The 15,521-nt window shown below is 34.5% G+C and overlaps 1 protein-coding gene and 1 long non-coding RNA gene across 5 annotated transcripts; one reads left to right on the top strand and one right to left on the bottom strand.

The window, feature by feature from the left end:
* Nucleotides 1-367: 367 nt before the first annotated feature.
* On the bottom strand, nucleotides 368-13,944 carry LOC119549116 (synaptotagmin-7). Of its 4 annotated transcripts, XM_037857089.1 has the most exons (10): nucleotides 13,420-13,916; nucleotides 13,046-13,208; nucleotides 8,044-8,184; nucleotides 7,903-7,984; nucleotides 6,591-6,893; nucleotides 5,201-5,281; nucleotides 4,963-5,131; nucleotides 1,924-2,136; nucleotides 1,701-1,843; nucleotides 368-1,637 (listed from the first exon to the last, which is right to left on the bottom strand). In XM_037857089.1, exons 2-9 carry the CDS (start codon nucleotides 13,204-13,206, stop codon nucleotides 1,743-1,745), a joined length of 1,251 nt encoding a protein of 416 aa, XP_037713017.1. In that variant the 5' UTR covers nucleotides 13,207-13,208; nucleotides 13,420-13,916; the 3' UTR covers nucleotides 368-1,637; nucleotides 1,701-1,742. The 4 variants fall into 4 exon arrangements, with proteins under 4 accessions (XP_037713017.1, XP_037712924.1, XP_037712838.1 ...); XM_037856996.1 differs by having other exon boundaries at nucleotides 368-1,843; nucleotides 13,824-13,944; XM_037856910.1 differs by having other exon boundaries at nucleotides 368-1,843; nucleotides 13,420-13,915.
* LOC119549306 lies at nucleotides 2,723-3,477 on the top strand. Its single transcript, XR_005219399.1, has 2 exons — nucleotides 2,723-2,946; nucleotides 3,274-3,477. It is a non-coding gene; the product is annotated as an uncharacterized LOC119549306 (long non-coding RNA).
* Nucleotides 13,945-15,521: the final 1,577 nt, after the last annotated feature.

Below are 15,521 nucleotides of genomic sequence, written 5' to 3'. Positions count from 1 at the left end.
TTGTTTTGCTGAACGCTCATGATACATAATGACGACGAAAATGTAAAATAATTTACACGAAAAACTCCACTATGAAATTTAAATTATGTGCGTTCAGCCGAACTACCGTATGAATTCCATAAGTGATCACTTATCATGTTGGTCTGCTGAGCGCGGCCTTGTTGTTATTTTATCTGAAAACCCATTAACCAAGTATTATAGGAATACGCATTGTTACTGACTCTTATTGAATGCTTTATTTGCTGCTATGAATAAATTATTTTAATAATATTTTAACAGGTATATAACAAATATGTAATTTCAAGGTGGGTTGTATTTTCGATTTTTCGTTTTTTAAACTCAGTTTCAATTATCAATTATAAATATATTTTTTTTTTAATTCTTTCGTTTCTCTCTTACTTTCTCATATTTGTTCTCGCAGTTGACGCTTATTCCGGCAATGGTTGGCTAATAGTATAATTTGTATAGTTACTTTTAAAAATGGTTTATGTTCTGGTTTATTGTGCTAATGCAATCCTTTTCTATTTAAATAACCTACATTTCTATCATACGATACAGTATGTGATTAAAGAATATGTAATAATATTATAACTTTTTCCATTTTATTTAATTTAAAACCGTGTAACAATGTCTTTTCGTCTTTAATTAGACTATTTAATGTTATAGTTTAACAATTCAATCGTATTATATACATTTTCATAAAGTTATGGGTTTCATTCATTGCTTTTATCAGATGTCTTCCACGGAAATATATCCCGATAGGCGTTTCCAACTTTCTTATCTGATAAAAATTATTATGTCAACCCTGGTACCATTTGCGTTATTTTGATAAATTGCCAAAATAGGGGCAGACAAAAAAGTTTTCCCAATTGGTCTTCCGCATCTTTTTAATTTGTTAACTTCCTTATATATGAAATTCATCTTAAATCAAATTTAAATTGTAAAGCAAATCAAGTTTAAAAGTGTATAAAAAATGATTGAAAAATATACTTATACGTACAAAGTGTAGGTTGAAAACTAACAAAATTCATTTTGTCAAGGGAGTTACTTACACTGTGTTATAAAATGTTACCCTTGTTATTATACATTAATCAAAGTATACTGTTTTTCGATTTTATGTGTGTTGGATTCAAAGCCACGAAAATGCTCTCACCCTGGATACCATACAAATGAATGAGATCTGTGGTTACCGTACATTTTTATACCCGTCACTGGTGCAGCGAAGGGGGATATTGCATTCCTTGAAAATCTAGACATGTCAGTCAGTCTGCCCTTATGAGAAAGTCAAAGCTGTTCAAACATCAAAACCTTTTAAACTTCCAGCCTATTTTTCTTAAAATTCCTTAGTTATAAAACATTTTCGTGGTCATTCAACACATAAAATTCTGGCATTACACAGCGTTATTTTAGAAATTAATTTTTTTAACAGATGTTACAATATTTTATAATCCATATTGTATAATAATGTCCTTACAAACCATTTCTCTACATATAAGCACGTATAAAACTATTGCTCTTATCAGAACAATTACTTTATTTAAATTGTATGGCTTTCATAATAATAATTTTTCAAACATAATAACGTTAGTTTTGTGCAGATTTCAATTGTTTTCCTTTTTTTAATTGGTATGATATTGCTATATATGCAAGTATAAATCAACTTATGTACATCCATGTACGGGTTTCTCCGGTATACTTACTGGTGTTAGTGTTATGTTTATATTGTTGAATTATTATTAAAGTTACTCAGGTTTTAACCGATGCCATTGTACTACAGTTTGTCTGGGCTTTGAGATCATGTCTTGCCAATGCTTAGTTTCTGATGCTCCAGAACCGTTTTTACCTATTTAAATAACATTAAAACATATTTATATTGGTTAATTAAAAGTTTACATTGAGCACAATTTTAACCTTTATTCTTACCCGCTAATAATATTCGCCCTATCAACTCGTTCCTTCCTATGTTATCAAAATCCATTACCATAACATCCAAGGAACATTCTCTTATTTTTTCCCAAGGAACGTTAAAGCTAAAGGATTCATTAAATACTGGATTTAACGTACATGTAAATATAGGCGTTTTTCTTTTTTCTACCCTTTTGTCTCCAAATTGAAGCCAAACCTTTACGTATGGATCTAAAGACATTATAAAAAAAAAAGAATATTAAAATCATATTATATTTAATAATAGTAAAATAATTTTTTTTTTTGTGAGCGGATCCTATATAGAATAATACGATATTAATTAAGAACTTTGACCACCTAAAAACGTGATATATTTATTTTTTATCTTTCTACTTTAACTTAGCCCTAATATTTCCGAACATTGTTGTTGCATGACACAGACTAGCAAACTAGTGATCCACATGCTTGTTAGTCTGCCATCTGAGCCGACGTTCTACATATGTTACAAGAATACCCAGTCGTAAGTTCGGGAACGCATTCCTAAAAAAATCGTTTTAGATCGCATTTGTTTTACACAAATGGACACGCATGAAAATTTTCCTAGGCCAATGTGCGTCCTAGGTGCGTTGCTTTGAGGGGCCGTCTGGATGTGTTTCAATATAGTGCATCTAGATTCATGCCTAAAAAAAAATTTGGGAACGCATTCCGAAAAATAGTTATGTGACACATTTTGTTACGCATAGCTAAACGCATGATCATTTTCAAAGGCTTGCTAGGTGCATTGCAGTGCAGACCTTTTTAGAAGTGCTTAGTGTAAGCACCAAAAATTAAACTCGAAGGTTGCCGATGGTCGTTATTTTACGATAGATTTTTCGGTACTGTTCTCTTGACAATTAAATTATAAAGACAACAGGGCGCGGTGTTTCTTGTCTCTTGCATTTCTCGTCAGTTTCATTTTTAATTCAGAAAAGTGAGGTTCGTGCTACTATTTAAAAAAAATTGTTGCTTTCTGTTACCAATTTTACATTAATATTGTCACAGGTACGTTAAGTGCAGTTAATGTAGTTCAATATTAACACAATAGAGCAAAAGTGAAAAACGTTACCGCAAAGGCATATGTAAATAATTACGAATTACATATTACATAATACATACATCTGTACAATGTACATAACCAGAAAAATAAAACAATTAAATAAAAGAAGTTATATGTATAAGATAAATATATATACGTTGAACATATATTCAGTGTAATTGTGCCAAAATAAATAAGTTGTATATTGTGCCAAAATAAATAAGTTGTATATTCGCAATATACATACACATCTGTATAAATGTATATTATTGAATTTGGTTTATATCTTTTAGAATAGCAAAATGGGATGGGCACACCAAGGACTGGACTGCGTAAAGGACAAAAGAACAAAGTAATACATTTTAGGAAGTGCGCGCAGAAAAAAGCAAACCCCGAAGCAGGAAGCAGCAAGCCCCCGTACACAAGGAGAGCGATTCCGATTATTAATTATTTTGGTTCCTAAATATTGGAATAAAAAAATAATTATGAATATAAAATCCTGTTTTATGTTTTTCTCGGGAAAGCTTACAGATATTTATTTTTGAAAGAATATAATTTCATTCCAGGGAAGAGTTTACAGCGCATTCTAAATAAATGCGTACAGAATCTATTTATTTGATGAATATACATAGGTGCATTCCTGGGTATAGCTTACAGGCGCATCCTGAATAATTATGTACCAGCATGTTTTTTTAATGCATACAGGCGCATTCCAAATATTTGCATCTTGGAGCATGCAACAGATACCTTCTGTTTTGCCCCTCACCCGTGTAAATTGAGTGGGAAGGGTCATCACTCTTGGCACACGTTTTTGGTGAACATTTCATAATGAAAGATCGGCTTCTGGAATGCATGCCTTTCCGACTGGGTTACCCAGTAGTTCCATATGTCACCGATTGGACAATGACATCAACATGTCAAAACCAACTCTCCCTCTAATTTTTTTTCCAAACAGTTGACTAAGGTTTGATAACAAGTCATTAAGTTTGGATGACACAACCCATTTTTGTCGATAACAGTTCGATTAAAAGAAAATGAATTTGTCATGTATGACAACATCGAAGTTTTTATGTACAAAGCGCGCCCTATATTTCTCCCAAACTCTGGTGCAGCGGTTAGCGTAGAACAGCTGTTGTCACACACACGCCGATAAATTTCTCACACAAACAAAAAAAAAACAATGTCATTATATTCTGTGCCGACCGCTGTTCTAGATTAAGAATTATTATTTTTTAGTAAAGGAATTGGGATCTGCATTTCTTCGGCAATAGGAAGGTCGCCGTTGCACTTAAAACCATGTCATTAAATTCAAATAAATTATTTTTTATACACCGATAGTTTAAATAACAGGCAAATGATTTCTTCGTCTGTTTTTAAAAATGACTAAGACAATTTAAGGCATAAAGATAGATATTGCTATTTAAAGCAAAACGGTCTTACGCCTTTAAAAACCTTCCATGTGGGCGCTAGACAGGTCGGCGTCGGCATATGGGCGTTTGTGCGCATTTGAGTAGTCTCAGCGTTCATACGGACGCACAGACAGACGGACATGGCTAGATCTACTCGGCTAGTGATCTTGATCAGGAACATATATACTTCATAAGGTCGGTAGCGCTTCCTTCTACACACATTCCGACGAGTATAGTATAACCTTTTGTTCTAAGAGAAACGGGTATAAATAGACAAATCTGCCTCGAATAAATTGGCATTCTTACTTATTACGTATTTATACCTCTTAGTGTGTTTAGACTACTAGCATCTTTGTCAAGTATCAAAAAAAACGTGCGGGGCGATGTCGAATATTTTATTTCATAGAAAACTGGCATTAAAATTAATCGTTGCTATTGTATTCATTTTTTAATTAATTTTAAATTAACACACTTGAAACTTAAAACCCACTTCATATTAACAATTGTGCAAATCCAGTTCGAGGGAAAAACTCTATAATTATGTTTATCTTTGAAGTTTGAGAAACTACTTACCAGATTTTCCGTTGATATCCTTAGCTTTCAAATTTCTTGCTTTTATCAATGTCAACGTCAAAATTGAGTTCGACGGATGATAGCAAAGGGAGGAAAGAAGTTCCCCGCATTTATCCTTTGCAGGGGGCTTTAATGCCTTCCAAAATGATTGTTTTCCAGCAAAGTCAACCTTATTTAACAAACAAATAGAAAAGTTATTACCGTTCATAAAGAAAAAAGTATTTAATTTATTATTTACCTGGCAAAGAGGAAGAAATACTTCTCCGATGGAGTCATCTCTTGAGAACCGATCGTAATCAAATACGTGTAAGTGTAAAACCTACACCGTTTGAATCGTCCATTTTAAACAAAAAACAAAATTTTACCGTGTATTTATATTATTTGACGTTTTTAATTTTAAATGAATTAAATTTAATACATTTTAATAATAAAGAAAGTGTTTAACTGCTCCAAATCAAAATGTTACCCTTTTGTCCAGTCTACTATAGGTAAAAAGTGCATTTCCTCTGAGAAAAATTCTAGTTTGAAAATACAGATTAAGTCCTTACAGACGGTATTATTATTTTTAGTCAAATGTATGCAACTCAGTAAAGAAGACATATCCGAATGGTATTATATAAGTCTGACGTCCGGCTTAGACATTTTTATACATTTGCAGAGGGCGAAGGAGAGTAAAGGAGACGTTTCCGACCCCATACAGTGTATATATTCTTGATCAGCATAACTAGACGGGTCGATCCAGCCATGTCCGTCTCTCCGTCCGTCTGTCCGATTCTACGCAAGCTAATTAGGAAGCATAACACTTTTTTGTTTGAGTTTCTTGATTTGGGATTGTCATTCTTTAAATATATAAAAATTTGGAATACAATTTAAATTAGCTGCCATAGGTACGATCGATAGCATCCTTTCTTGATTCTCATCTATGTTGCATAGTTTTCGGCTATTTAAGAAAGCATTAAATGTTTTTTAATCTGAACTGAAACGGGTTGCACTTTTTATTGCTTAATATATTCCAAACGGTTATTTTCTTTAAAAAAATGATATATATCAAAAGTTGAGGAAACTCAAGGGCTTTATAGGTTGAAATTTAAAAAGAAATCGTTCGAAGCAATTTTGAGAAAATAGCCACAAAAAAACGTTAAGTCTATGTATTAAGACAATTTAAGCAAAGGCAGCGTAATTAGGGAATTGAATTACCTTTTCTCAAGGGAGATGGAGATATATTAGCAATAAAGTGACTGTTTCCGAGATTGCACACCATACTCTGGTTTTAACTATTTCAGGCATGTAGATGGGTATGTACAATATTACAAAATGTGGGCGGCAGCGTGTTGGGCGTCAGAATGGAAGGTAAATGAAAAGGAAGCTCTAGAATCTGCATGCTTAATCGGAGATCTCAGCGTTCTTACGGACAAACTGACAGACATACGGACATGGCTATATCGATTCGGCTACTGTCCTGATCAAGAATATATATCCTTTATTGGATCGAAAGCACTTCCATCTATTTGTTATACTATCCGCCAAATCTAGCATACCATTTTACCCTGCAGGTGAAACCCGTATACAAGTTTACAAAGTCCTGGTACCTGTTATATACTTACGAGGATCGGTTTATTTATACTTACACGAGATTGAAGTTTTTGAATGGGGAATCCCTCAAAGTAAAATGTTTCATTCCAACGAGGATTTAGGGTTCGCCTTTTTATTTTGGTTTCCAATCTATGTTTTTTATCTGGTAACAAGGTTACACGGACATAAGGATCGGAAGTACCACTTAAATCTTTCGCAGGAAGCTCTTTTCCTTGCAAAACTTTTAAAATTAATGTTGTGTTTTGAAAATCATATTCCAAGGAAAAATGTATTTGTCCAACATTTTCACTCGGATCGTTGCTATCCAGGTACATGTCTGTCATTGAGATACTTTTATTCTAAAAAAAATTAAAGAATACATTCTTGAATAAGTCAAGTTTTAAAAAAATCATGGTTGCTTAAAGTGATCCGTTACCCTTCAACTTTTGGTATTTATTTTTAATAAAGCATATTTTCCGCGAATATCTCAAGAACTATTCTTTGGTAAATTTATTGAGAGACACCAGAGTGTACAGGGACCCCCGCGCAGTCAATAACATTATTACCCACCACAGATTCCTTATCGACTCTTAGTATGTGTGCAGCAAATGGAACAGACATCCATACCTACAGCAGCACTCCAGTCGAACCTAACTTTGGACTACCTCGTTCCTTTATCTGGCCTCTTATTGAAGCTGGCACTAAAGTTGGTACTATTGGTGCGGATTTTCTTTCTCAAGTTCGTCTCCTCGTCGACGTAAAGGACGAAAAACTAATTTATGCCATAACCAACCACTACAGATCAGCCACTCATAGATTCCAAGCCCGTTACAGGAATTTGTCACACATCCACGATATCAGATCTCCTAAGGAATGTCAAGGATGTCGGGGATGTTCGTCATCCTACAGAAAATCGGGAAAGAAACAGGCACCATATACTGAGCTCAACCATCTCAACCATCAACCATCTAGAGAAGATCACAGTTCCCAAAGACCGATTTAATCACGTTCATCTGGACATCCCGAAAACCGAACTCGCTAACGTGTAGGAATTTGAAGATATTGTTTTCAAAACTAGTGTAAGCATAACTTTAAGTTTTCTAGCATTAATCGAAAAGATGTACTACTCAAAAATAATTTACCTAATATAATAATTACTTTAAATTAAGAAAAAGGTAATCAAATTTATTTGAATCAATTATAATTTATAAAGACTATTACGGTCCCTCCCTATTTTATAGGTAGTTAAAATTTGTTCTAGATAACATTTGATTTTGAAAAAGGAATAAAAACAAAAATGTAACTTGTACAGAGTAAACATCAAAACGTGTTGAGAGTTATAAAGAGTTTAAGGTACTATATACTTACAGCGGAATCCTTAGCAGTACCTTCTCCAGCGTTTCCAACAGAAGATACATTTTGTGGTTTTGTTTGTGCAGTTCCCGAACCACTTAAAAAAAATATTACAGTTTTGAATTTTCATTTACGTAAGATACTTAAGTTACTTACCCAATTAAAGGAGTTCTAAGGCTTAAGAACCCATTTAACTTCCTGTTTATGTTATTTTGAAGTGGTGTTGTAATAGCTTGTGTTACTGGCACTTGCGGTTTTGTAGGTGGATTACCAGAGTCAACAATATCCTGAGCAGCCCTTTAAATTAAAAAATAAATAAAGAGAGTACCCCCGTTTTATTGTTTTTATGATTAAACTTGTAGTAAAAGGGAAATATTTTGGAAAACCAACCATTTTTGTGATCTATTCTATGTAATTTTATACATATATCAATCTTTAAAGTTCTTCGGCAGAAAATCTTTAAGAAATAACAACTTTTTAACGAGAAAACTATTTTTATACAACTAAGGCCGTCTTTTTAAGACATATTAGACAATTTAAGAAAAATAAAACAAGAAAGGAAGTTATCTTCGGCAAGCTTATGTTTATATACCCTTGAAGTTATAAGAAATAGCCAATGTTAGTTACACCATCATTAACTCTGAAGGATTGTTGCTAGCTTCAGTAATGTTGACAAATACTGTTTACTGTAAGAGTGAAAATTTCGCATTGAAGATGTTGGCGCCGGTAGGGTCCATTTATTTAGACTTTATGCATTCTTGGTGTCAATCTGATGCTCCGTTCAAAAGTTATTCAAAAAACCAAATTGTGGGAGACTTTTCAAAATGAAAATTGTATTCTGTTTGTCACTTTGTGTGTTTCTCATAAAACAGTGTTTTATCGTCCTGGAAATTTTTAATGATGTTAAACAGCTGCATATTAGAAACGTTAGATCAACCACTTTTAGAAAAACCCGCTTGTTTAGTGGGAAACCAACTACAAATAGATCGAATTCGTACCCTCGTAACTTGTGAACTGCTAAAGCTAAAGACATGTACTACGCATCGTTAAAACTTAAAGAGCTAGAGAGTCTGTCTGGCGCCCACATTATCGAAGATTTGGTTTCAGTGTAAATATAAATTGTCCTTATTGATAAATACATATCTAACCTGAGCATCGCATTGATATTTGAAAAGTTATAACTAACTTAGTTAGACAGGTTATGGCAAGGTCAGTAGTACCGCTACCGTCCGCTAGGTGCCGTGGCGCTTGATGGCATTGGTGCACTCAGAAAACAAAATTACTTACAATGTGTAAAAATGACCTACAATTTTAGGAATCATAACCAACAAACCGAGCCAACGCCATACAATGCCTAAAATTTAGGTAATAATATGATTTCTGACCTAATAATAAAAATTCGAATATTTATCATCAAAAATGGATTTATTGTTTTTCCACTTGTCAAAACACTTTATCCACTCCCATTGTTGTGCGGGAATAAAATAAAACAAAGGGCTGTTCGGGTGATCCATCAATCTGGCCGGTCAAAAAGGCGCTGGTTCCAGAGCTCGCATTTTCATGGTACGCAATTATCTTTCTTCTCTTGTTTGTTTTTCGAATTTCTCCGAAGACTTTCGGCAAACAAATTGTGGTTTACCACTCAGAATTCACAGTCCTAAGTTGCTCAAGCGGAACCGTTGCCACATGACCATTTTTACCGAAGAAACTGGCGACCTTTTGCTTCGAAGTGCTTCTTCCACGAACAACTTTCGTTTGATTTGGCTCGTCCTCGAAGACCAGACGGTCGATTGATGTTTTGTTTCGGGCTAAGCGTATATCCACGATTCGTCACTTTCTTATAAACGTCTTTGGAACCACCGCTATTGCATTTTTCCAAAACTTCTTTGCACCAATCCACACGATCCTTATTTTGAGCTATTGTCAAATTGTGCGGGATCCAACAACAACAAACCAGGTGTTTTTGCAATATCAAATGTATGCTGGTGGAAGAAATGTCACATGACGATCCTTGCATTATCAGTTCACGCACGCCTTCAATGTTATCTAGTACAACGACTGTTTTTAAACGACATTCACGACCTTCGTTTTGGAGCGAGCGTCTTGACTATATACTTCGAAACTTGTGAAAAATTATTGCACGAAAATGTTCACAGGTAAATTCCATATTTTTGCCGAGGTAAGTTTTTGATTAATCGTTAATCGATATCAACCGTGGTAACATATGAAAAAGGTATATGAAAAATTTATCGATAAAAGTCCAAACTTTTTTTTCGGAAAAGTCCAATTTGTCCCATGGCTAGAAGTGTACTAGGCCAGAAACTTAAATGGCAGCCCTCGAATGCTACTACCTATGCTACTAAAACAATTTTTTTTGTTTATTATAGTGAATTTGTATAAGCAAATATTTTATCTTCCTGAACAACGATTATCATGTTGTCCGCGGTTGGAACGCTCCCCGGTCTTCCGCTCGATAGTCGGATAGTCTAACCTCTGGTCTACAGAACCACATAAAGGCCCCGCGGCAAAACCAAGGCCTGTTTTTGGGAGCACAAGCAAACTTTATTTTTAGAATTCTCTAGCTCTGGGTTTTGATGACATGTGGATTTATTTTAAGCACTGGTCTGACTCGCTAGCCTGGGAGTCCTATGCCGTCGCTCTGCTACGACACCGACACTGTAAACGATCCTGTGGCTTCGGCCGGCTTCTTCAGTTTACGCACACAAAATCAAGTCTTGCATTTCATTGTAATTTAAAACGAAAAAAACTGTTTTAACTGTTTTAAAATTGTCATTGGCCAAAAAGTGTAGTCTACCTAAACCTTAAAAAAAGGTTTATAATCCACATATTGTTATTTTGAGGCAAGCCATCAATGGTAATTGCCAAAGACTAATATTTAAGTTTATTTATATTGTTTAGGTCCTTTACGGCGTAATGCAGCAAGAATTTTTATACGTGTGGGGAGTGTAGGGTATAGTGACGAACGATTCGCTTCTGAATGTCAATTTTCGAAAATTGATATTTGTCAAGGGATTTAAAGCAGAAAGTTGCTGACATCTATTGAGCATAATCCTGTAAAAGTTCGTTGGTGAAGTTCTAGCGGAGTTAAATACTACTGCTCTTGGCGTGAACCAATATTTTTTTAACTTTTATAAGTTGTAGGGTAAGGTGACGAACTGATAAATACACACTTAAACTCTATGCAGATGTAAACATTCTTATTTGTTCTTCAAGGAAAGTACAAGGTACAATAATGGAATACAAATTTAACTGTACACCTAAAAAAATGACTACTTCAGTTCTTGGTTTAAGTTGGTTCAATTTCTAGTTCGCAAAATTCAACAAAAAATAATTGTTTTTTTAATTATTGGCTGTTGAAAAGAACAAGTAACGACATTATGTTAACAAATACCAACAAAAATTAAGTCTTCATACCCTACCCTTCATTCGTCACGATACCCTACAAGGTACTGTTCGAAATATGATGGGCCCACCGTCATAAGGCGCAAAACAATAAAACACAAAGTACCAAGAACTGTTGCTTAAGATCTTGTTAATACGTGCATATGTATATTTGTCTGACCCGGTTTCCCCCAAAGTTTTGATCTGGCATTTGTGAAACCCTTAATACGTTGATTATTGCTCCACCTTTTTAGTCAAAGAGGAAGAACGCTATAGTCGAGTACCTCGACTATCAGTTACCCATTACTCAGCTAAAGGGACCAAAGGGAAATGGAGATATGCAAGCAGCAAAGCTAGATTGAAATGCGCCACCTACCCGTGAACTCAATATATGGTTATGTGGGCGGTAGACAGATTTAAGCGTTATGGACGTTAGAGTGGGCGTGGCATCGATTGGATCAATCGATAGGTATTGACGAGACCAATACAGTTCAGCTAAAAATTTTTATTTAGCATGAAAATTGTGGGCTTCACAGGTTTGGGCGGTTTGTGGGCGTTAGAGTGGGAATGGCATATTCGCGTAACAAACTTGCGCTGCGTACACGGCTACGGAATCTAAATCTGAGATCCCAATTCTCTACCTTTAATAGTTTCCGAGATATCTGCGTCCATATTTACGATTTCTTGAAGTTTGTGGGCGGTTTGTAAGCGTTAAAGTGGGTGTGGCAAACTTTTTTGGGTCAATCGATAGGTATTGATGAGAACTATACATTTCAGTTTAAATTTGTATTCTAGCATCAAAACTGCAGGAGCCACAGTTTTGGGCGGTTTGTGGGCGTTAGAGTGGGCGTGGCACCCTGCTAAATCAAACTTGCGCTGCGCAGGAATCACAGGAATCTGCATGCCTTATCCCAGTATGGTAGCTCTTATAGTTTCCAAGATCTCAGCGTTCATCCGGACAGACGGACATGGCTAGATCGACTCGGCTAGTGATCCTGATCAAGAATATATATACTTTTCGGGGTCGGAAACGCTTTCTTCTGCCTGTTGCCTACTTTACGACGAATCTAGTATACCCTTTTACTCTACGAGTAACGGGTATAAATATCTCACGAACAAATTACGCGAATTCTTAATAATGTTATTGAAAATACATCGTCGGCACGACAAATGAAATCGACAACAATAATTTTTACCTGAAATCCTGAATTATTTTTACCTGCAATTCGTCCAAACAGATTTCTGTTCGGTTATAACACCAATTAGTCGTAAAAATTGGAATCGTTAACACAAAGCAACACGAAAAATGTAAGCAGAGTTTGGGTTTTCAAATCGGAAAGTACTCATTGAAAGGAGTCAAGCCCCATTTGTCGTTTCTCAAAGAAAGATTTAGTGATCAATGATAATCCAGCGACTTAAAGATTAGGCTCACAATGATACTTTAGCCAAGAAAAATAGAGAATTTGTTTCAGAGCAGTGAATATCAAAATGTAGACTCCAAAATGCATTGGAAATATAGGAGTTTCCAAAATTTTAAGGCCTATTTCACGAGAGGTGAAAAAATTGCTATAGGATTTTTACTTGAAATCTTAGCATTGCTATAATATCAAAACGTGAGCTAATTCAGGGGAACGCCAAGTGGAATCTTACTTGTTTCAAAGAGTACTTTCAGAACTTGAAATCCTAACTGCGGTTATATCCCAAACCGAACTAGCCACATGAGATGGCAAAACTAACATTGTATGATATAACTTACCTAAGACTATAGCTACTAGATTCTTCATCTTCATTTGGTTCAATAAACTGTAATTGGGATCTTTTATGCCTCCACCACAAGTATCCGCCAGCCAGAAAGAGAGCGATTGCAATAATAAGACCCAATACAGCCAAGCACGCTATTAGTACTATGCTCGCCATATCTGCAATGGGGATTTAGTAAAGGACAGTTTTATATTTTGGTAATTTCACACCTTAAGTTTAAGAAAATAAACGGGCAAACATGATTATGTAAGATTAAATATATGTACATGTAATGTAATGTACATACATATATATGTTTAAAAGTAATGCATATAAAAACTCATTTAAAATAAATGAAAAAGACTCATAATATACACAGTTGTACAATACCAATGTTATTTAAACGCCAACGTTATATTTTCTACAATATTAAAGATGTAATATCTATGCTGGTTATTTGTTTATTTGTGAGAAAAATATTACACTTGCAGTCGCATAAAGTCGTACTTTAAATTTTAATGGCTATGTTTTGTTTCGTTTATTTGATGTTTTTATATCTAAAGAACTACACATTTGTTGTGTTTAAACTAATGTGGCATTGTTTTTTGTTTAACACTTCTTGGAAAGTCTATGTTTATATATTTAATAATACAGGCGCACTAAGGTTTTAGCTGCTCAAAAGGGTAACGCAGAGACCAAACTGATATCTAAAGCATAATAGTTGAAGTTCTATCTGTTTACTATCGGTCTTGCAAAAGTGCATGTATTTATATTGTAACAAACTAAGGTCTTTCCTTTAAATTTTACAAAATGAACAGTTTATATTTTAGCTTTAAGCGAATTTATTCTTAAAACAATACGTTCGTATAAGTTAATATCGAGCTACTTATGTATGCCAATGAAAACACGTCGAATACATTTTTTTATAAGAGCTGGGTCGTGTCATTCGCATGAAAAGCTCAACTCCGTGCGCATGACAATTGAAAAAACCTTCATGAATGAGAGCGAGAGCCATGTCCTGAAGTGCTTTTGAACTTTTTTGGTTTTCTGAAATGAATTGTCGCTTTACACGGCGAACATTTACAAAACAAATACTGCAAGTTTTTTATTTATGTACATATGTACCTAATATGTACAACAAACAAAAAAACATGATATTATTGTTGCCTAAATACATGTAACAAATTAGTAATGTAATATGTATATAATGTATAAGACGCATATATAATTGGCTGTCTTAAAAATAGATGTACAACATACGTTAAACATACACATATGTATATATACAGCGGTGGTCAATGGTATTTACCCAAAACAAAAGTTAAAAATTCTCATAATTTGAACTTCCTTTACATATGTACATTTTGACATCAAAGGAAAGGTCATTTAAATTCCGTTTGGATGATACCGACGTTTCTTAACCCATTCTGTACTTTTTGAAAATGCCGAATTTTTGTACAAATCTGCTTTTTAAACTTTTTACTCGTCTTGAAAAATAAAATTTGGTGATGCTAAAAGTTTCTCCAAACAAAACTAATAGTAACTGCTAAAATAATTTTTCAAAAATCGTTTGGCTTATATTTTTTATGATTCTAGCAACAAAGTAGTTTAGTTTTTCAGACGAGGAAAAAAGTTTACACAGTAATATCATTACATGAAGTAAGTTCAAACTATGAGTATTTGTTAACTTTTGTTTTGTTTGAATACTTTTGACCACCCGTGTATAACCGTTTCAGTAAAGTACGATATGCGGTAGAAAAAAGAACATAAATTCTTAATGTAAAAACATCATACAGGAAGAGGTTTTGGTATCTAAAAAAGATCCAGGGCATTTATATGCGGTACGACTGATCGTGCAAGGCGTTGTTACCTTATTAACTCAGTTAGTCATAACTTTTAAATTTACTCTAAAACAAAATCTTCAAAAATTATGGGTGTTTGTGGGCGTGACACACCGCTGAAACGTTCGCTGCGTAAGAACTCCTAAAATCAGCTTAATCCCGTCTTTCTAGCCATTATATTTCATAGGGATGAACAAACAGACAGACGGACATGGCTAGCCCGACTTGTCGACTTTGGGAAATCCGTGAAATCTCTCCCATCCAAAAACGGCTTACAAATAGCTAACTTTAAGGCAATGCAACTTATCCTTCCTCAGCAATGGGGCAACCAATATATGTGACCCAAATCGCTAATCAGCCCGGAATACAGTATTTTATGAACGACTCTCCACCTCAAAAATGGCAACTTTAGAATCGACTATCATTGCGTGTTGTTACTTGAAACCATATTGGAGTGATATTAAACAAAACCACCTCTTAACGAGGTAATGGGTCGTGTCGATCGCACCTTAAACTTACAAAACTACTGATGAACAATTCATCATCATCTGTCCGCTATCCAGTTTATTTTAAGTAAACTATCAGATAGGGATCAGTTAACAGTTTTAGCTGACCTAGGGCGACATGGTCCACCGTCGAAACATCAAATAT

This window comes from Drosophila subpulchrella, chromosome 4 (assembly GCF_014743375.2).
Source record: "Drosophila subpulchrella strain 33 F10 #4 breed RU33 chromosome 4, RU_Dsub_v1.1 Primary Assembly, whole genome shotgun sequence".
Lineage (NCBI taxonomy): Eukaryota > Metazoa > Arthropoda > Insecta > Diptera > Drosophilidae > Drosophila > Drosophila subpulchrella.
This window is presented reverse-complemented; position numbering and strand designations above follow the sequence as displayed.

What these genes read in the sequence shown, in the direction of transcription:
- LOC119549116 (XM_037856996.1), bottom strand. Translation starts at nt 13,206, where the DNA reads ATGGCGAGCATAGTACTAATAGCGTGCTTGGCTGTATTGGGTCTTATT. An exon ending in TCTAGTAGCTATAGTCTTAG is followed by an intron (nt 8,185 to 13,045) that starts GTAAGTTATATC and finishes TTTAATTTAAAG; the next exon opens with GGCTGCTCAGGATATTGTTG. An exon ending in TATTTCTTCCTCTTTGCCAG is followed by an intron (nt 5,132 to 5,200) that starts GTAAATAATAAA and finishes TTGTTAAATAAG; the next exon opens with GTTGACTTTGCTGGAAAACA.